Here is a 22,978-nt window from a genome sequence, read left to right as displayed (position 1 = left end):
TTGACATTTAAAATGGTCAAATTACACATTTCAAATTATACTTATCTCACTTTTTAATGAAAATGGTGGAATTGGCAAACAAACAATAGGCTGCTTGTTTATATTCATTGCCTATATTTTTTTCTGAAAAAAAATAAATAAAAATAAAATGTATGCTTACCTGATAAATTATTTTCTTTCTTGGCAGTGAGAGTCCACAATTTCATTCATTACCTTTGAGAATTCAACACCTGGCCACCAGGAGGAGGCAAAGACACTCCAGCAAAAGCTATAAATATTCCTCCTACTTCCCCCACCCTCTTAAGGGTAGAAACAACCTTAAAAAGAAAATCCAACTTAGTATGCAAAACCGCATTATCAGCATGAAAAACAAGATATGGCAGATAACATTGTAAAGCAGATAATTAAGAAACTCTGTGAGCAGAAGAAATAGCTAACAAAAACAAAACTTTTCACAATAAGAGTTTAAATGGACAATATACACCAATTTTCATATAACTGCATGTAATAGACACTACTATAAAGAAGAATATGCACAGATACTGAGCTAAAAAATCCAGTATTAAACCTTTTAAAAGCTCCAAGTTAAGCACTGTTGATGAGATTTGCTGAAACACCCAGTGAAAGGGGCTGGGTGCAGATCCCCCCCCCCCCCTTTCCTGCATATGAAAAGACAGATTAGACAGACAGAAGCAGGCAGCATTCTGTAAATGCATGTATACATCTGACACTTTGGGACTTGGTTAAGAGTCTGAAAACCAGCACAATGTCATTGAAAAATAAGCAAAACTATACATTGTTACAAAAAACCTCTAATGTCCCTTTAATATCAATAGAATGCATAGGCTCAAAGGGAGCCTGCTGAAGACCACAGAGAACAAGATTAAGACTCTAAGGAAGAGCAACAGATTTAAACACAGGCCTAATTCTCGCAATAGCCTAAACAAAGGACAAAACATCTGGCAACCTAGCCAATCTTTTATGAAGTAAAACAGAAAGGGCAGAGATTTGACCCTTAAGAGAACTAGCTGAAAGGGCTTTCTCCAAGCCTTCCTGGAGAAACAAAAGGATACAAGGAACCTTCACCTTGTGCCAGGAAAAACCTTGTTCATCATACCAAAGACAAGAAGGTTTGCCACACCCTGTGATAAATGCATCTAGTCACAGGTTTATGAGCCTGAATCAAAGTATCAATGACCTTGTTCGAGAAACCTCTCCTGGACAATACTAAGCAATCAATCTCCACGCAGTCAGCCTCAGAGAATCTATATTTTGATGATACCCTAAAGTAGAAGTTTTGGTCTATTTAGCAGTCTCCAGGGAGGAGCAGATGACAGCTTCACAAGATCTGCAAACCAAGGTCTGCATGGCTACGCCGGAACAATCAGAATCACTGAGACGTTTTACTTGTGCAATCACACGGGGAAGAAGAGCTATAGGAGGAAAGAGATAAAGATTATACCTCCACTGAACTTCTAACGCGTCAACCAGCTCCGCCCAAGGGTCCCTAGATTTCGACCCATATCTGGGTAGCTTGGCATTTAGCCAAGAAGCCATGAGGTCTATCTCCGGAACCCCCCACCTGAGGGTTATCAGGGAAAACACTTCCTGTTAAAGTGACCATTCTCTGGAATGGAAGGTTTGTCTGTTTAGTAAATATGCTTCCAAATTGTCTACACCCAGAATGTCAATGGCTGATATGTGACAATTATGAAGGATATGAGAGACCTCTCTCATCGCCAAGGGACACCAAGTCCCTCCCTTGTGATTTATATAGGCCACTGCAGTGATGTTGTCAGACTGGAATAGAATAAAGCTGACAGACGAAGCTGAGGCCATGCCATTAGAGTGTTGAAGATGGCCCTCAGTTCCAGAAAGTTGATAGGTAGAGAGGCTTCCTCTGGAAGCCAAGTCCCCTGCACTCTGAGGAGACCCCATACAGCTCCCCAGCCTATCAAACTTGCATCTGTAGTCAAAATTATCCAAGAAAGGAGAAAACAAACTCCCTGAGAAAGATGTTCCTGAGAAATCCACCAAGACAGGGACTGCCTCACCCTGGATCCAGCTTAACTAACTGTGATAGGTCGGAGTGATTGCCATTCCATTGTCTGAGCATACATAGTGAAGAGGTCTCAGATGGAAACGAGCAAAAGGAATAATGTCCGTAGCCGCTACCATGAGTCCGACTACCATGCACTGAGCAACCGAGGCGAAGACAGTAACAAACGGCAGGTAGCCTGAAGCTTGTTTTGGCGCTAAAAAGATTCTTATAGAGCCGGAATCTATGATGGTTCCCAGGAAGCATGCTGGGAACAAGAGAGCTCTTTTCTAAAGTGATCTTCTATCCGTGAGATCGAAGGAGACACAAAAGTCTCTCTGTGTGTGATCTTGCAGAATGAAAACAGGGAGCCTGAACCAAGATATCATCCAAATAAGGAGCTACCGCAGCTCTGATCACTGCAAGAAGAGCTCCCAAGACCTAAACAAAGATTTGCAGAGCAGTAGCCAGACCAAAAGGAACAACCACAAATAATGAAAATCCAGGAATGCAAAGTGAATGGGAATATGCAGATATGCATCCTTTAGATCTAACATGATCTTAAATTGTCCCTCCTGATCTAGGGGGAGAATAAATCTGATAGTTTCTATTTTGAATGAGGGAACTCTCAGAAACTTTTTGAGACATTTTAAATCTAAAATAGGGGCAAAAAGTTCCCTCCTTTTTGGGAACTATGAATAGATGTGAATAAAACCCCTTTCCTCTTTCCAATAAGGGTACGGAGAAACAGAAATCAGATCTTCTACACACTCCAGAAAGGCGCTTCTGTTTTCTGGCCTTGAAAAAGGCCTGGATAAAAGCAGCCTGCCTCTTGTATCCCACAGAAATCACCTCCAATGCCCACGGATCCTGTACGTCTTGAATTCAAGCTGCCTAAAATAAGGAAAGTTTACCTTACTTGATCCGAGCCCAGATCAGGGGCCAGCCCTTCATGCTGACTTATTTTCAGGGGCAGATTTCTTGGACTGCTTGCTCTTGTTCAAAGGATAGATTTGGTTTCCAGGTACTTCTGGGTTGATCCGACTTAGAGGAAGCTGGAGATCTCTGGTAATTTTCGTCCCTTTCGTGCAAATAAGAGACCGATTGGCGACCCTTAGATTTAGATTTTTTATTCTGGGGAAGGCAAGCAACATTACCCCCAGTAACTGTGGAGATAATGGAATCCAATACTGTGCTAAATATGGTCTTACCCTTAAAGGCTAAGGAAAGTAGTCTGGACTTAGACACCATGTCAGCAGAACAAGATTTCAGCCAAAGTGCTCTCCTGGAGAGAACAGCAAATGCAGAAATTTTGCATTTAAACATATGATTTGCATAATGGCATCACAAATTAAAGAATTTGCCATTTTAAGAGCTTTAATTCTATCTTGAATATCTTCCAGAGGGGTCTCTACAAAAACCATGTCAAATAAGGAGTCACACCAGAATGTAGAGGCTTCAAGCAACAGCAGCTACACCCGCCGTGGGTTGGAAAAGGAGAACCATCTGATCAAACAACCTTCACAATTAACCTTCCATATTTCTGTCCATAGGGTCTCTAAAAGAAGTACTGTCCTCTAATGGGATAGTAGTTCTCTTAGCCAGAGTGGATATAGCACCATCCACTTTAGGAAATGCACTCCACAACTCCAGATAATTATCAGGAACTGGAAACATCTTCTTAAAATTTGGAGAAGGAGAGACTTGAACTCCTGGTTACTTCCATTCCTTAGAAATAATGTACGCCATTTGGGCAAGAACCGGGAAGGCGTCAGGAGCCTTGGCTCTGGTCTTATACACCATGTTCAACTTAGAAATCTTCTGTTCCTCCGTTGGTTTAGACTCTGGAACATCTAAAGTAGATAAGATCTCCTTTAGTAGAAAAACGCTAATGTTCAAGTCTGCCTGTGAAACAGCAGGAGAGTGGTACTGCAGGACAAGGGTTGGTATTTCAGTACTAGCATATTCCAGAGAAGTAGAGGGCTCTGAAGGGTTAATCTGCATAACAGGAGAAAAAGTAGGAGTGATAGGCTTAAGCACAGTAGAATGAGACTTCAGCACAGAACGTAAACAAATGGCACATAGTTGAGCAGGAGGGGGCACACTTTGGTCACTATACATAACATACATTTGCTTGAGTCCAACATAACTGAAATATTAACCTCCTCAGAGGAAATAGACAATTGTGTGTCCTCCATGATGTGGATAAGGACCTAAGGTAATGAACAACACACCAAACACTTCCAGGCACACTCAGACCCCCAAAGCTAATGCTGGGGTGACTCACCACCTCCAGGTATACCAGAGAGAGGCTTGGAGCAATCTGGATGACTGTTGCTCCTGAGGAGACAGGAACTATGCAAGCCACCTGTCTGAAACTTCCCAAGCTGATTCCGCCCCCTGCTACGGCACTACCAAAAGAGTGCAAAGAAGCTGCGCTATTAAGTCTGCCCCAGGCCTCAAAAAGCTCCTGTCATGGTGATCGCCCTCTCTCTTGCATAAAACATGTACACAAGAGCCCAATAAATGGTGTGTGGCGGTCTAAGTAACCTCTGTAATGATCGTAAGGAAACGCTGTCAGCACAATCCCTTCTGTGATTAAACTCCCTTTCCCTAGCCCAACATCCCACTATGGAAAGTTTTAGGTACAAAACTGACCCCCTATGAGGCTACCGGTGCACACCCCAGTCACCCTGCTGTAGAGTCCCAGCTGAGCTTCCCAGTAAAAAAGAAGCATTAAAGGGACTTACCCTTAGAGGTCTTCTGCTGTGCAGTCAACACAGCCTTCCAGGTCTGACAGCTCCATCCTAACATCTGACAGGGACCTGAGAACAGAGGAAAACAGTGTAACGAACACTGGATGCCAGTAGGGGTGTTAGTATTCGAACTGCAATGAGGCATGGGAAGCTTCCCTGCAACATCCAGATGCTAACCTTCACCAATATTCTAACTAAGAGGTTTACATGGCTACTACTTTACACCAATCATTACTTGCAGGAAACAATCCATTTAAGGAATTACTTAAATAATAATTACTTGGAGGGTAGGGGAAGTGGGAGGGATATTTATAGCTTTTGCTGGAGTGTCTTTGCCTCCTCCTGGTGGCCAGGTGTTGAACTCCCACAGGTAATGAATGAAATCTTGGACTCTCACTGCCATTAGAAATAAATAGTTGGTTGTACATCAAACATAAAAATGATTTGTAAATGAGGTACAGATTATTCAAAACCTATAAGGGCACTATTAAAGCTCTACAATATAAATGAAACATTCAAGGCACTGTGTTCAAGTTATGACATGTTATGTTTTAACTATTAATATTATCAACATCACCATAGTAGATTTGATAACAGTTTGGCAGGAAGCAAACATAACACCAGTCTTTTGACCTGTATGACAGATCATGCAAGACATGGAAATATCTTAAGAAACAATGGTATGCAAATATCATAATTCTTTTCCATTAACTGAGGTCTGTATTTTTATTTTTTTAATGTACATACTTTTCTTGAAAATATGATAATACTCTCATGAACCCAGCAGCCTACAACATTTTAAAGGAGAATCGTTTAATGAACCTTCATTATTTAAACATTCAGAATATTAATATAAAGTAGAAAAAAAAGGATATTTCATAATTGATCGAAATCTTCGTTTTCTGAGCCTTCTTTCCAAAGGAAAGAAAATAAAGAAATGAAATATATGGGTAAATTAATTATATGGTTAACAATGAAGACCAATTTTATTGTGATTGGAAAAACGATGTTGAACTGAATGCTGAAATAAAAATATATATCTGAGACAGATGGCCTTGGATATTTAACATCTTAAGGTAAAATCATCTTTATTAAGCAATTCATTATATTAATTTGTATTTCTTTAATCAGTGCCAGGATAGAATTTCCTCTTGGGTCAGTATGGTTCAATGTCCTAAAGAAGTTGTGTTTTTTTAGCTTTCAACCCTTTGCTTTACAGATCCAGAAGAAATCAAGTGTTAACCCAATTGTATGATCAAGGAAGCAGCAATACTGACTGAAATGCATGGTAAGGGGTCTTTTTATGACTAGAAGATGTTGACAAAATATGTTAATCACTTCTGCTTGCAACAAGGCCTTAAAATACTTCTTTTACAAGTGAATCAGAGGATTTGTTGAGTTCAACTCTCACTCCCTTTTCACCTAAGAAGAAGAGAAAATAATAATTAGTATTAGTAAAGGTTGATAAGAATTTCCTTAACAGCTGTAGCAATGTATATGTGCGTGTCCAAAAAAACAAAAAAGAGAATGATAACTGTGCTGTAAGAGGTTTACTGAAAGCAAAACAGTATATAAAGGGGAATCCCTATACTCCTATATCTAAACACAGAGTAGAAATACTCTCTAAAAAGAGAGAAAATACTATATGTTATGCAAATTACAGCTTAATTAGTAACTATTTAGACAGAATATAGATTAAAAAGCAAATAGTAACATTTAATATACATAAAAAACGATTAAAACAATGTTGCACTTAAGTAATCACACACTGTGATCAGACATAAAACGATAGAAAGTGCAGTATCAATTTACACAGTAAAATCCACATATAATTCAATAGCTGGAGAAAGTCCATCAATGTATAAAGTCCCAAACCAGGATTCTGAATGGTACTGGAGAATAGGGTGCCGAGATTGCTGGAATATAAAGAAATTCCAATCACAAAGAAGAACCAAACAACAAGGTGTTACGTCTTACTTACACCGGAAAGGTTCTGTTAGATCTCCTTCAATCTCTCTTGGCACTGGCTTCCGTAATTTTAGGTCCGAAGTCCTGTAACTGAAGCTCAAAATATGTGTCAATATGCTAAGTGGGATCAGGATGGGTATATGGATGCTACGAGAAACCTGGTGTCAAGTGAGATCAAAGGAGATCTAACAGAACTTTTCCAGTGTAAGTAAGACGTAACACCTTGTTGTTTGGTTCTTTTTTGTGGTGATTGGAATTTCTTTATAGTCCAGCAATCTCGGCACCCTATCCTCCAATACCATTCGGAATCCTGGTTTGGGACTTTATGCATTGATGGACTTTTTCCAGCCATTCCATTATATGTGAATTTTACTGTGTAAATTGATACTGCACTTTCTATCGTTGTATGTCTGATCACAGTGTGCGATTACTTAAGTGCAACATTGTTTTAATAATTTTTTTATGTATATTAAATGTTACTATTTGATTTTTTAACCTATATTCTGTTTAAATAGTTACTGATTAAGCTGCAATTTCTAGCACATATGGTATTTTCTCTCTTTTTAGAGATTATTTGTACTACGTGTGCGTGTCCAAAAAACAAAAAAAAAACAAGGAGGCCTATGAAGATCAAAGTTTGGCCTTTTCAAGCTCCAAATCACATTATTACTTTAACCTGCATAAAGATTGATTTCTCCTCTGTAGGCAAAGATGGCTGTATGTAAATAAGTATGCAAAGAAAGAGAATTATGAGCGGTGTATAAATGGTGTTTGTGTGCCTACTGATGCATGTGCAGCTGGAGATGAATAGTAATCAATGTGCTGAACTTTTCACAAGGTTCAAGCCCATGCCAAGGACATTAGTCTAGGACAGCTGTGAAATGTATGTCTGAACAAAACAATCTTTTTTCACTTTTAAGACACACTTATTTTTCAACATTATTGCTACTCTTAAAATAGACAGTCTATTCAAAATTAAATTTTCATGATTTAGATAGGGCACGCAATTAAAAAAAAATATTCCAATTTACTTTTATCATTAAATTTGCTTTGTTCGTTTGGTATTCTTTGTTGAAAGCTAAACCCTTGAAGGCTGCCTCTTATCTCAAAGCATTTGTCAGTTTTTCACAGCTAGAGGGCATTAGTTAATGTGTGCCATGTAGATAACATTGTGCTCATGCACGTGGAGTTACTTATGAGAAGGCACTGATTGGCTAAAATGCAAATCTGTCAAAAGAACTGAAATAAGGGGGCAGTCTGCAGAGACTTAGATACAAGGTAATCACAGAGGCAAAAAGTATATTAATATAACCGGATTAGGTATGCAAAACTGGGGAATGGGTAATAAAGGGATTATCTATCTTTTTAAACAATAAATATTCTGGAGTAGACTGTCCCTTTAATAATACAAATAAATGTTGATTTGTTGAAAAAGTAACATCGCAATTAGAACTGACCTGTTAGATATTTTTCTTTAGCTCGTGCTCTTTCGTCTGCATCGAAATACCACACTGTTATAGCGTACCTGAGAAGATAAAATTACACAAAAATTAAGATATGCCAAAACAGTGCACAATTGTCCTTAATAAAAATATTTAGTCACCATGAATCCGCTCTGGACATACTCTACCTTATCAAGTACAGTCAAAATTTGTCATTACCACCTCTTGTGGAAGTTTATTCCATGAATCAATCACTCTTTCTGTAAAGAAGAGCTTCCTCAAATTACTCCTTAATATACTAGCTATTCTAACCCTAACACATTATCTGAAACCCATTTCAGTAGTTATTACCAAATTCCTAGGATCATTATTAAAAACAGTGGGCTGCTTTTATATTTGATCATCAAAGTTGCTGAGGTTCTGGTGAAGCATCACAACAGAATCAGGTTTCCCTGGAAGGTCTTATCAAGAAGAAAAAAACAAATTTATGTCAAGTCCTATAAAACACCTCATCCAGCAAGAACTCCAGTAAACAAAACCCAATCCATCAGTAAACTAAAGGATGATGCAAGAGCTTTGATGACTTCCACAGGCTAATGGTGGTAGCATTTGTCTAGACTGATTTGGAGAAAGCCCCTGATGCAACTTCTGTTTTAGCCTACTTTTGACTACAAATGGGAATCTAAGGTGGGATTGTATGTCATCCGGCACTCCAAGACAATTCATGATTAGTATGAAAGGTCTACTCTAAATTCATCTGTCTGCTGATAATTAGAACAAGGGAGCTAATATTGCATTATGAAAATTATACTTTTTGAACATGTGCCCAATTATAATAGTAGTTAAAAAGGCAGACCTGAGTCAATCTTTAGTTTGCTATCCCATCAAGGAATTGAATTTTGAGGGAAAAATCTCACATTATCTGGGACTTTTGGAGAGATGATTTGTACCTCTTTCAGTCAATGATCTGCTCCAAGAGACCTAAAATACAATATTCTTTATCTAAGAATTCTGGAACACTTGTAATCTACTGGAATTCTTTTTGAGTAGCTTCTTACCTCCTAAAACATGGAGCCCAAAATATCATCAATTGTTATTCACAGTAATAAATTAATCAGCAACAATAGTGTGGTACTAGGAATATCAACAATTTTAAAAATGGCTCATAATTACCATACTAGCAATTCTTAAATGTTGCTTTAGAGTTTCATTTAGGGTTTAGCTGCAGTGGATTTCAATCATGACTATTGCATCAAGTGACAATTCTGAATTCATGTGGCAGTAGCACCTGTTTGATACACAGCCTCATTCCTCCTGTCAAAGATAGAAACTTCTCCAAGATGTCTGAAAAGATTTCTTTCATTTCTCTATACAACCTTCTCCCATCAAATGCATTTAGTGTTTAATGTCCCCAATACAATTACCAAAAGTAATCATTTAATTTTCATCTGTCTAGGATTACTTAAAGGGACAGTCTACCCCAGAATTTTTATTGTTTTAAAAGATAGATAATCCCTTTATTACCCATTTCCCAGTTTTGCATAACTAACACAGTTATAATAATATACTTTTAACCTCTGTGATTATCTTGTATCTAAGCCTCTGCAAACTGCCCCTTTTTTCAGTTCTTTTGACAGACTTGCAGTCTAGCCAATCAGTGCCTGCTCCCAGATAACTTCTCGTGCACAAGCACAGTGTTATCTATATGAAATACGTGAACTAACACCCTCTAGTGGTGAAAAACTGTTAAAATGCAATCTGAAAGAGATGGGCTTCAAGGTCTAAGAAATTAGCATATGAACCTCCTAGGTTAAGCTTTAAACTAAGAATACCAAGAGAACAAAGCAAAATTGGTGATAAAAGTAAATTTGAAAATTGTTTAAAATTACATGTCCTATCTGAATCATGAAAGTTTATTTTGGCCTAGACTGTCCCTTTAACAGTACTCATGAACAATAAATTACAAAAGCAGTAAAGATATAAATGCTGGCATCAGAATTAAATAAGACACAATTCTTAAAATAGTCTAAACACTGGACTATCGATTTATGTGCAAACATTTAACTTGCAGCGTTTAAAAAAGCACATGGTATACTCCAGACAGCAACTTTGCAGAAGTCCTGCATCCAGATAACAGTCACCACTGCATATGAGGTTTAAACCATCCTTATAGAATGAGCCTTAAAGGGATAGGAAAGTCAAGATTAAACTTGCATGAATCAGATAGAGCAGGCCATTTTAAGACACTTTTAAATTCACTTCTATTTTCAAATGTGCTTTGTTCTCTTAGTATCCCTTGTTCAAAAATGAATACGCACATATAATACACTAGCAGGAGCTGCTGCTAATTGGTGCCTGCACACATTTGTCTCTTGTGATTGGCTAAATAGATATGTTCAGCTTCCTGTCAGTAGTGCAATGCTGTCACTTCAGCAAACAAGAGAATGAAGAAAATTAGATAATAGCTATAAATTGGAAAGTTGTTTAAAATTGTATGTTCTATCTGAATCATAATAGAAAATTTTGGGGTTTACTATCTCTTTAAGCCAATAGAACAATTCAGTGAAAAAACATAATTTATGTAAGAACTTACCTGATAAATTCATTTCTTTCATATTAGCAAGAGTCCATGAGCTAGTGACGTATGGGATATACATTCCTACCAGGAGGGGCAAAGTTTCCCAAACCTTAAAATGCCTATAAATACACCCCTCACCACACCCACAAATCAGTTTAACGAATAGCCAAGAAGTGTGGTGATAAGAAAAAGGTGCGAAAGCATAAAAAAAATAAGGAATTGGAATAATTGTGCTTTATACAAAAAAATCATAACCACCACAAAAAAGGGTGGGCCTCATGGACTCTTGCTAATATGAAAGAAATGAATTTATCAGGTAAGTTCTTACATAAATTATGTTTTCTTTCATGTAATTAGCAAGAGTCCATGAGCTAGTGACGTATGGGATAATAAATACCCAAGATGTGGAACTTCCACGCAAGAGTCACTAGAGAGGGAGGGATAAAATAAAGACAGCCAATTCCGCTGAAAAAATAATCCACAACCCAAATCAAAAAGTTTTAATCTTATAATGAAAAAAACTGAAATTATAAGCAGAAGAATCAAACTGAAACAGCTGCCTGAAGTACTTTTCTACCAAAAACTGCTTCAGAAGAAGAAAACACATCAAAATGGTAGAATTTAGTAAAAGTATGCAAAGAAGACCAAGTTGCTGCTTTGCAAATCTGATCAACCGAAGCTTCATTCCTAAACGCCCAGGAAGTAGAAACTGACCTAGTAGAATGAGCTGTAATCCTTTGAGGAGGAGTTCTACCCGACTCGACATAAGCATGATGAATCAAAGACTTTAACCAAGACGCCAAAGAAATGGCAGAGGCCTTCTGACCTTTCCTGGAACCGGAAAAGATAACAAATAGACTAGAAGTCTTTCGGAAATCTTTAGTAGCTTCAACATAATATTTCAAAGCTCTAACTACATCCAAAGAATGTAACGATCTTTCCTTAGAATTCGGACACAAAGAAGGAACCACAATTTCTCTACTAATGTTGTTAGAATTCACAACTTTAGGAAAAAATTTAAATGAAGTCCGCAACACCGCCTTATCCTGATGAAAAATCAGAAAAAGGAGATTCACAAGAAAGAGCAGATAACTCAGAAACTCTTCTAGCAGAAGAGATGGCCAAAAGGAACAACACTTTCCAAGAAAGTAATTTAATATCCAGAGAATGCATAGGTTCAAACGGAGGAGCTTGTAAAGCCCCCAGTACCAAATTCAAACTCCAAGGAGGAGAGATTGACTTAATGACAGGTTTTATACGAACCAAAGCCTGTACAAAACAATGAATATCAGGAAGATTAGCAATCTTTCTGTGAAACAGCACAGAAAGAGCAGAAATTTGTCCTTTCAAAGAACTTGCAGACAAACCTTTATCCAGACCATCCTGAAGAAACTGTAAAATTCTAGGAATTCTAAAAGAATGCCAAGAGAATTTATGAGAAGAACACCAAGAAATGTAAGTCTTCCAGACTCGATAATATATCTTCCTAGACACAGATTTATGAGCCTGTAACATAGTATTAATTACGGAGTCAGAGAAACCTCTATGACTGAGAATCAAGCGTTCAATCTCCATACCTTCATATTTAATGATTTGAGATCCTGATGGAAAAAAGGACCTTGAGATAGAAGGTCTGGTCTTAATGGAAGAGTCCAAGGTTGGCAAGTAGCCATCCGAACAAGATCTGCATACCAAAACCTGTGAGGCCATGCTGGAGCCACCAGCAGAACAAACGAACGCTCTTTTAGAATCTTGGAGATCACTCTTGGAAGAAGAACTAGAGGCGGAAAGATATAGGCAGGATGATACTTCCAAGGAAGTGACAATGCATCCACTGCCTCCGCCTGAGGATCCCTGGATCTGGACAGATACCTGGGAAGTTTCTTGTTTAGATGAGAGGCCATCAGATCTATTTCTGGAAGTCCCCAGATTTGAACAATCTGAAGAAATACCTCTGGGTGAAGAGACCATTCGCCCGGATGTAACGTCTGGCGACTGAGATAATCCGCTTCCCAATTGTCTATACCTGGGATGTGAACCGCAGAAATTAGACAGGAGCTGGATTCCGCCCATACAAGTATCCGAGATACTTCTTTCATAGCCAGAGGACTGTGAGTCCCCCCTTGATGATTGGCATATGCCACGGTTGTGACATTGTCCGTCTGAAAACAAATGAACGATTCTCTCTTCAGAAGAGGCCACGACTGAAGAGCTCTGAAAATCGCACGGAGTTCCAAAATGTTGATTGGTAATCTCGCCTCCTGAGATTCCCAAACCCCCTGCGCTGTCAGAGACCCCCATACAGCTCCCCAACCTGTCAGACTCGCATCTGTTGAGATCACAGTCCAGGTTGGAAGAACAAAAGAAGCCCCTTAAACTAAACGATGGTGATCTGTCCACCACGTCAGAGAGTGTCGTACAATCGGATTTAAAGATATTAACTGTGATATCTTCGTATAATCCCTGCACCACTGGTTCAGCATACAAAGCTGAAGAGGTCGCATGTGAAAATGAGCAAAGGGGATCGCGTCCGATGCAGCAGTCATAAGACCTAGAATTTCCATGCATAAGGCTACCGAAGGGAATGATTGAGACTGAAGGTTTCGACAAGCTGAAACCAATTTCAGACGTCTCTTGTCCGTCAGAGACAAATTATATAATATATCAATTATATAAGTTTAAGTGATATACACTGTTAACATTTGAGATAATAGTCTCACATACCATTGAGATATTAATCTCACATACCACTAGAAATACTACTACAAATAACCCAATCAAAGATTGGTTATATATTATTTTAAATATTTAATTCACAAATATTATTTTATTCACAATATTACCAATCAAAGATTGGCTCACACATTATACATCTAAACACAATCCTACTCACAGCTCACACCAGAGCGCTCCCCTCCCCCCACTTAGCCAAAACTCTAATCTGTCAGATGGCACAGGATACAATTTCTTAAACCTTTTAGAAGGAGTAAATGAATTACCCAGATTATTCCATTCCCTAGAAATTACTTCAGAAATAGCATCGGGGACAGGAAAAACTTCCGGAATAACTAAAGGAGGTTTAAAAAACTAATTTAAACGCTTAGAAGATTTAGTATCAAGAGGACTAGATTCCTCCATCTCTAATGCGATTAAAACTTCTTTAAGTAAAGAACGAATAAATTCCATTTTAAATAAATATAAAGATTTATCAGTGTCAATATCTGAGACAGAATCCTCTGAACCAGAAAAATCATCATCAGAAACAGACAAATCAGAATGATGATGTTCATTTAAAAATTCATCTGAAAAATGTGAAGTTTTAAAAGACCTTTTACGTTTACTGGAAGGAGGAATAACAGACATAGCCTTCCTAATAGATTTTGAAACAAAATCTCTTATATTAACAGGAACATCCTGAGTATTAGATGTTGATGGAACAGCAACAGGTAATGGAATATTACTAATGGAAATACTATCTGCATTAGCAAGTTTATCATGACATTCATCACAAACTACAGCCGGAGGAACAGTTACCACAAGTTTACAGCAAATACACTTAACTTTGGTGGAACCAGCATCAGGCAGCGTTTTTCCAGAACTAGCTTCTGATCCAGGGTCAATCTGAGACATCTGGCAATATGTAAGAGAAAAAACAACATATAAAGCAAAATCTATCAAATTCCTTAAAAGACAGTTTCAGGAATGGGAAAAAATGCCAATGAACAAGCCTCTAGCAAGCAGAAGCAAATGAAAAATGAGACTTAAATAATGTGAAAAAAAGGTGGAGACAAAAATGACGCCCACATTTTTTAGCGCCAAAAAAGACGCCCACATTATTGGCGCCTAAATGCTTTTGGCGCCAATAATGACGCCACATCCGGTGACACCGACATTTTTGGCGCAAAACGTCAAAAAAATTACGCAAACATGAACAACTTCCGGCGACAAACATGACGCCGGAAATGACAAGAAATTTTTTGCGCCAAAAAAGTCCGCGCCAAGAATGACGCAATAAAATGAAGCATTTTCAGCCCCCGCAAGCCTAACAGCCCACAGGGAAAAAAGTCAATTTTTAAGGTAAGAAAAAATGATTTATTCATATGCATTATCCCAAATAATGAAACTGACTGTCTGAAATAAGGAATATTGATCATCCTGAATCAAGGCAAATAAATGTTTAAACACATACATTTATAACTTTATATAAAAGTGCCCAACCATAGCTTAGAGTGTCACAAAAAATAAGACTTACTTACCCCAGGACACTCATCTACATGTAGTAGAAAGCCAAACCAGTACTGAAACGAGAATCAGTAGAGGTAATGGTATATAAGAGTATATTGTCGATCTGAAAAGGGAGGTAAGAGATGAATCTCTACGACCGATAACAGAGAACCTATGAAATAGATCCCGTAGAAGGAGACCATTGAATTCAAATAGGCAATACTCTCTTCACATCCCTCTGACATTCACTGCACACTGAGAGGAAAACCGGGCTCCAGCCTGCTGCGAAGCGCATATCAATGTAGAATCTAGCACAAACTTACTTCACCACCTCCACGGGAGGCAAAGTTTGTAAAACTGATTTGTGGGTGTGGTGAGGGGTGTATTTATAGGCATTTTGAGGTTTGGGAAACTTTGCCCCTCCTGGTAGGAATGTATATCCCATATGTCACTAGCTCATGGACTCTTGCTAATTACATGAAAGAAAGAAGTGTTTTTTGATTACATAAATAAAAAAAATGCTTGGAGTTCTACTACATTTGTCAATAGAAATTATTCCTATTGAAACAGACCCATTTTTCACCCTTCCAGACCTCAAAATTGTGCCACAGCCTGATTATGCGAAACCAGTCATATAAAAAATAAAAGGTGAATGGGACACATACTCTATTTGGTCCACTTCTAGAAGACATTCACTCCCAGAGATGTTACCCACATACAAGCGGCCATCCCTTGGAGAAACCTGAGAAACAGCAATGATTGAAGCACGCAGACATTTTTTTCTTCTCTAAGAAAATGGTGTTCAAATGTAACGTGTAATTCTTAGAGGCAAGATGTGAACTCGAGTTATCTTCCACAGAAAATCATAGAATGTGAGTGATCGCATTGAATAGTTCTCAAAAGCGACTCCATCTTGAAAACAGTAGTAACAAGTTGTTGAATACCCTGGTGTTTAGCACTTGACAAACTGACACATAATTAAGAAGTGTGTTTTGTGTTGGACTTGTGTGAACTGAGGGCCTAGTATTCTCTCTTTACAATATCTAATACTCAAGCATGTAATCAAGCTACCAGACCTTCAAAGAGAATGATAGATGAACTCCATTAGTAAAATCTATATATGTGTGGCCTCATGCTAATTTTGTCAGGTGAAAGCTGTCTTCACCTCTAAATTGCAGATATAGGGGCCGATTTATCATTGGTCTGTCCGACATGATCCGCTCAGCAGATCATGTCCGACAGACATCGATGAATACCAACAGCATACGCTTGTGAACTGTTGTGCAATGCCACCCCCTGCAGCTTTGCAGCCAATTGGCCGCTAACAGGGGGTGTCAATCAGCCCAATCGTATGAGATTGAGCGGATTGATGTCCGCAGCCTCAGAGCAGGAGGACCAGTTACTATTAAATAGTTAATTATTTTTTTAAAAATCTATGATCTGTTGCTTCCACCCTGATTGACCTATGGCTGGAAGGTCTTTAATCCTGTGCACCTAATAATTCCTGTTTCTTTACATTTTAATATAATAGGAGGTGCCTATGAAGAAACAAAATAAAAAAAAATAAAAAATATATACACACACACTCACTGGCCACTTTATTAGGTTCACCTTGCTAGTACCGGGTTGGACCCCCTTTTGCCTTTAGAACTGCCTTAATTCTTCTTGGCATAGATTCAACAAGGTGTTGGAAACATTCCTCAGAGATTTTGGCTCATATTGACATGATAACATCACGCTGTTGCTGCAGAATTGTTGGCTGCACATCCATGATGAGAATCTCCCGTTCCACCACCTCCCAAAGGTGCTCTATTGGATTGAGATCTGATGACTGTGGAGGCCATTGGAGTACAGTGAACTCATTGTCATGTTCAAGAAACCAGTTTGAGATGATTTGAGCTTTGTGACAATTAAGGTGGCAGGTGACTGACCACATAGGGCCACAGAGAAATGGAATGGACAGGGAGAAGCTTTTAAAACAAAGAGAGATGCAATGGATCCATAGGCTAGAGACACTTAGGCCTAAAGGTCTTAATAAAGATTATGATTTAACAGTGTTTCTATAACATTGAACATATCTATCTATCTATCAATTTGGTACTTGTAAAGCGCAAACTAATCACTCGTGAGGGTCTCAAGACGCTATGGGAGGGGGGGGAGAGGGGGGCTAAGGGAAGACGATTCAGTTGAAGAGCCAGGTCTTGAGGTCCATCCTGAAGTTTGAAAGGGAGGTGGATTGTCTGAGGTGCAACGGGAGGGAGTTCCATGACCTTGCTGCCATATAGGAGAAGGATTTTCCTCCAGCTGTTTTTTTCTTGATGCGGGGGATGACTGCGAGTGCTTGGTCGGCAGAGCGGAGTTGTCTGGAGGGGGTATAGAAATTGACACAGTGGTTGATGTATTCAGGACCGATATTGTGGAGGGCCTTGAATGCATGGGTTAGGAGCTTGAAGGTGATTCTCTTGTTGACGGGGAGCCAGTGTAGGTTCCTTAGGTGTTCGGTGATGTGGTTTTGGCGAGGGATGTCGAGGATGAGTCTGGCCGAGGTGTTCTGGATGCGTTGGAGTCGTTTCTGGAGTTTGATGGTGGACCCGGCGTAGAGTGCATTGCCGTAGTCCAGTCGACTACTGACGAGGGCGTGGGTGACAGATTTTCTAGTTTCGGTGGGGAGCCACTTGAAGATTTTTCGCAGTAGGTGGAGTATGTGAAAACAAGTCGAAGAGACAGCGTTAACTTGGCGGTCCATGGAAAGTGATATACGATACATTGAATCGCCTAACCCACTTCCTATCCTCCAACTTATTTATTGACCCCCTGCAATCTGGCTTCCGTCCCGAACACTCAACTGAGACTACCCTCACCAAGGTTACGAACTATCTTTTTTCTGCTAAAAACAATGGCCACTATTCTATACTTATCTTACTTGATCTGTCTGCTGTCTTTGACACTGTTGACCATCCCCTCCTCCTATGGACTCTTAGCTCCCTTGGGCTCTGTGACATTGCCCTCTCCTGGATCCACTCTTATCTCTCTAATAGGTCCTTTTCAGTCTCCTTTGCTGGCGACTCCTCCTCTCCATTGCCTCGGTCTGTTGGAGTACCTCAAGGCTCTGTTCGAGACCCTCTACTCTTCTCTATTTATACTTTCTCACTGGGTAAGCTTATCAGTAGCTATGGCTTCAACTATCACCTCTATGCTGAAGATACTCAGATCTACCTATCCACCCCTGCACTCTCTCCTTCTGTCCTTTCCCACATCAGCGACTGCTTATCTGGCATTTCTTCATGGATGGCCTCTCACCACCTAAAAATCAACATCTCCAAGACTGAGCTTCTTCTAATCCCCCATCTAATTCTACTCCAGTTTCTAACTTTACTATCACTGTTGGTGGCACCACTATCTCCCCATCACCCCAAGTCCGCTGCCTAGGAGTTAGACTTGACTCCAATCTGTCCTTCATACCCCACATCCAATCGCTCTCTTCATCCTGTCGCTACCACCTACGCAATATCTCCAAAATTCGTCCTTTTCTGAGTGCTGAAACTACTAAACAGCTAATCCATTCCCTAGTAATTTCCCGGCTTGACTACTGTAATAACCTACTAACTGGCCTTCCTCTCTCCCGCCTCTCCCCCCTTCAATCCATCCTAAATGCCTCTGCTAGGCTAATCCACCTCTCCCGATGTTCTGTATCCACTACACCCCTCTGTGAGTCCCTTCACTGGCTCCCCATTCACAGCAGAATTAAATTCAAAATTCTCACTCTGACCTACAAAGCCCTTACCAATGCAGCCCCCCCCCCCCCACCTGTCCTCACTCATCAACAAATATACTCCAGCCCGTCCCCTAAGATCCAACAACAATCTACTCCTTGCCTCTTCTACCATCATCTCCTCCCATGCTAGACTACAGCACTTCTCTTGTGCGGCACCAACCCTCTGGAACGCACTTCCTCTAGCTGTCAGACTTTCCCCCAACCTCTCCTCCTTTAAACGCTCCCTAAAGACCTTCTTTTTCAGAGAAGCCTATCACCAAATCAGTAACTAATGAATTCCACTTGCCCTCATCTAACTCCACACTAACATCATTTTCACCTTTGCAGTCCTCACCTCCTGTTTCTCACCCCCCCCTACCCATTTAGATTGTAAGTTCCCACGGGAACAGGGCTCCCAATTCCCTCTGTATTTGTTCATTAAATTTTGTCTGGTGTCTCATATTGTACTGTCCTTTTATGTTTGTTATCCATGGACAGTGCTGCGAAATCTGTTGGTGCTTTATAAATAAAGAATAATAATAATAACCTGTCTTTTGATTGGATCTGTTAAAAAAAATAAAAAATTATTCAATATGCTTAGTTTATAAATAGCCTGTATCTCTAGCATCTGTATGTGTGAATTGTATTCAGTATTTGTATCTATGATACATTGAATTGAAATTATATCATTATGATACATAGTTACAATTACATAGATTGCTATCTCAAGAAATGTAATATATGTGACTGCAATAACTAGTTTTATCCACTAGATGGCAGTAGGTAACCAGGAATGGAGAGATTGGCACCAAAAAAGCCTTTAAAAGTTTGTACAAAATGAATGCACAACATGTATGATTAAGGGGGAGCCCCCGAAACATCACTATTGTTTTTACCTTTTGCCAATAAAGTAAAGATATACTTTTAAGGTGCTGTGGACCATCTTTGTGATGAGATTTGTGACATGGTGCATTACCCTGCTGGAAGTGGCCAAAAGAAGATGGTTACACTGTAGTCATAAAGGGATGGACATGGTCAACAATACTCAGGTAGGCCTTGGCATTTAAACAATGCTCAATTGGTACTAATGGGCCCAAAGTGTGCCAAGAAAATATCCCCCACACCATTACACCACCAGCAGCCTGAACCGTTGATACAAGGCAGGGTGGATCCATGCTTTCATGTTGTTTACGACAAATTCTGACCCTACCATCTGAATGTCGCAACTGAAATCGAAACTCATCAGACCAGGCCACATTTTTCCAATTTTCTTTTGTCCAATTTTGGTGAGCCTGTGCGAATAGTAGGCTTAGTTTCCTGTTCTTAACTGACAGGAGTGGTCTTCTGCTGTTTAAACCCAACTTCTTCAAGGTTCGACGTGTTGTGTGTTCAGAGATGGTATTCTGCATACCTTGGTTGCAATGAGTGGTTATTTGAATTACTGTTGCCTTTCTATCATCTCGAACCAGTCTGCGCATTCTCCTTTGACATCAACAAGGCATTTCCATCCACAAAACTGGTGCTCACTGTTTTTTTTCTGTTTATTGGACCATTCTCTGTAAACCCTAAAGAGGGTTGTGCATGAAAATCCCAGTAGATCAGCAGTTTTTTAAATACTCAGACCAGCCCGCCTGGCACCAACAACAATGCCACGTTCAGAATCACTTAAATCCCCTTTCTTCCCCATTCTGATGCTCGGTTTGAACTTCAGCAAGTCGTCTTCACCACGTCTAGATTCCTAAATGCATTGAGTTGCTGCCATGTGATTGGCTGATTAGCAATTTGTGTTACTAAGCAGTTGAACAGGTGTATCTAATAAAGTGTCCGGTATATATATATATATACACACACAGTATATATATATATATATATATATACACACTCACACACACATATATACATACACGCTTAGGAGCCGGCCCATTTTTGGTTCAGTACCTGGGTAGCACTTGCTGATTGGTGGCTAAATGTAGACACCAATAAGCAAGTGTTATCCAGGGTGCTGAACCTAAAATACTAGTTCTTCGTACGGCAGTTCTGTCTGGGTAAGCAGGCGGCTCATGTAAAGCTTATTCTGCAAGGTCACCTTTGGATTGAACTGGTACATGGTACATGGTCTGAAAAATAAAACTTACCAGGATAGGCTCAATGACCTAAATATGTATAGCTTAGAGGAGAGAAGGGAAAGAGGTGATATGATAGCAACTTTCAAGTACATGAAAGGGTTTAGTAAAACTGAGGCTGTGGGTATTTTACATAAAATGGAAAATTCAAGAACAAGGGGTCATGAGCTCAAGCTAAAGGGTAGTAGATTCAGGAGTAATTTTAAGAAGCATTTCTTTACAGAAAGAGTGATTGATTTATGGAATAAACTTCCACAAGAGGTAGTAGCAACAAACACTGTGGGGGACTTTAAAAATGCCTGGGACGATCATAAGGCTATCCTACGAACTAGATAAGTTTATACTGTTAGGTAAGGTCGGGCAGACTTGCTGGGCCTATGGCTCTTATCTGCCGTCAATATCTATGTTTCTAACTGCTAATTTAAATTAAAAAAGCAGCGTCCAGGCACATTTCAGTGATAATAAAATAGAGCTTGTACATTATTTATAGTAATAAGTAGATTTCTGCAAACTTCTGTATTTTTATGACAATCAGCTTGTAACTGGATGGACATAAAACCACTCATTTGAAAGAGGAGGACTGGTGTATTCCAATAGGTTTATGACCTCTATGTACTGTATGCTGGAAACAAAGGAAGTACACCATTAAACAATTTTGTAATTTGTATATGGCTCTATTGGGTGATCATTGTTGCAAATGTCAACAATAAATAGCCATGTAACCTCTTTATAACAGGGGGCACTTGCCCCATTTTATTACTTACATGAGGTGCTAAAGTACCATTTAGAGACCAGAGCACACTAAAAATCCCCTACTTCATAGATGATTGCAATTTCTATGTCAACCACTCTATCTAGAGTGGTCCGCTCATTAGAAAGCTTTATCACTTCTTTCATGTGAGTGGTATTGTGTGTGTATGTTATATTGCTACTTTTAGGAGACTGGGGGTTCTCACTAACCAGACAACATAATAAAAAGGGAAGTATATTGCTATTTTGAAAGAAAGAACAACTATCTTTTTAAAATAAGGTATTTATGGTGCCTAGCCTAGCGAACTTTGAAAAAAGTATTTACTGTCCGTTTAAGAGAATGGACACCAAAATGTTTATAAAACATGTGGCACAGATCAAATACCCCAAACAATTATTAAAATATTGTTTTGTAGCTCAAATGTTTAATAAAAAATATATTTTTTTTTAAATAATTAACCTTGTCATTTCTCATATCTAATTCAAATATCAAAATACCCATTTGTTGCATATTTACTATAAGCAAAACTGTATACCTTGTGGCAAAGGCTGGCTGAACTTCATGAGGGTTGCGTCGATCGGACCAGAAAAACAACAGTCTATCAAATTTAGGTTCAATATCTGCAAACTGGGCTTTCCCTTCAGGAAAAATTCGAAGCACACCTCCATTCACCTACAAGGAAAAATGTATTAAATAAATATATCAATAAAGAAAAAAAAAAGTTAGTAGCTAAGCTAAACATGAAGGTCCCTACCCTTTTCCCAACCCAGTGTGGTAAAAAGATATATTTATTTATAAAATGTCATCTTCTGACTCATCACATTTGCCCATTTATTAGGATACCTGCTGATTTTTATAAGTGCAGAGAGTGGACTATCTGTTGCCGCAAGATGATCATCACTATGATAATCAATTTATAGCTTTAAGAACACTAAAGTCTTACCTGAATAGTGGCACACTCTCTTTCAAATAAGGGTCTTAAAGAGATATTCATTTTTTATTATTATTTTTTAAACAATGTAAAGTTGGATAATATTATAAACTTTTAGATTATTTACTATTATTTATTCTTTGTTGTTTTGATTCAATTTTATTTAAAAATCGATTAATTTCCAAACCCACCATCCTCATGTGGGCTACCTCAGTAGGACCTCCGTGAGTAAGCACTGACCTGCATGTGAATTGAGAGCCATTGCCTAAGCCCCAACAGAGATAAAGCACCGGATGGGGAACTAAAAATCAGTAGCATTAAAGATGATGTGGTTTGATAAATGTATTGGAAGGTAGCGCACATGTGATTCAAAATGTACCTTATTGCACATGCGTTTGTGAGTGTGCATTTCC

The 22,978-nt window shown here is 39.0% G+C and overlaps 1 protein-coding gene across 1 annotated transcript in view; it reads right to left on the bottom strand.

Annotated features, from left to right (window-relative positions):
* Window positions 1–5,491: 5,491 nt before the first annotated feature.
* Window positions 5,492–22,978, bottom strand: part of EGLN1 (egl-9 family hypoxia inducible factor 1) — a 104,474-nt gene continuing 86,987 nt past the window's right edge. The window contains exons 3-5 of the mRNA XM_053711115.1: window positions 22,170–22,306; window positions 8,220–8,287; window positions 5,492–6,216 (exon numbers count right to left, since the gene is read on the bottom strand). Of these exons, the coding sequence (XP_053567090.1) occupies window positions 6,152–6,216; window positions 8,220–8,287; window positions 22,170–22,306 (270 nt within the window). The 3' untranslated portion in view covers window positions 5,492–6,151. The remainder of the gene's footprint in view (window positions 6,217–8,219; window positions 8,288–22,169; window positions 22,307–22,978) is intronic.

Source organism: Bombina bombina, chromosome 4, assembly GCF_027579735.1.
Source record: "Bombina bombina isolate aBomBom1 chromosome 4, aBomBom1.pri, whole genome shotgun sequence".
NCBI lineage: Eukaryota > Metazoa > Chordata > Amphibia > Anura > Bombinatoridae > Bombina > Bombina bombina.
Note: the sequence above shows the minus strand (reverse complement) of the source record. Positions and strands in the feature narration are given on the sequence as shown.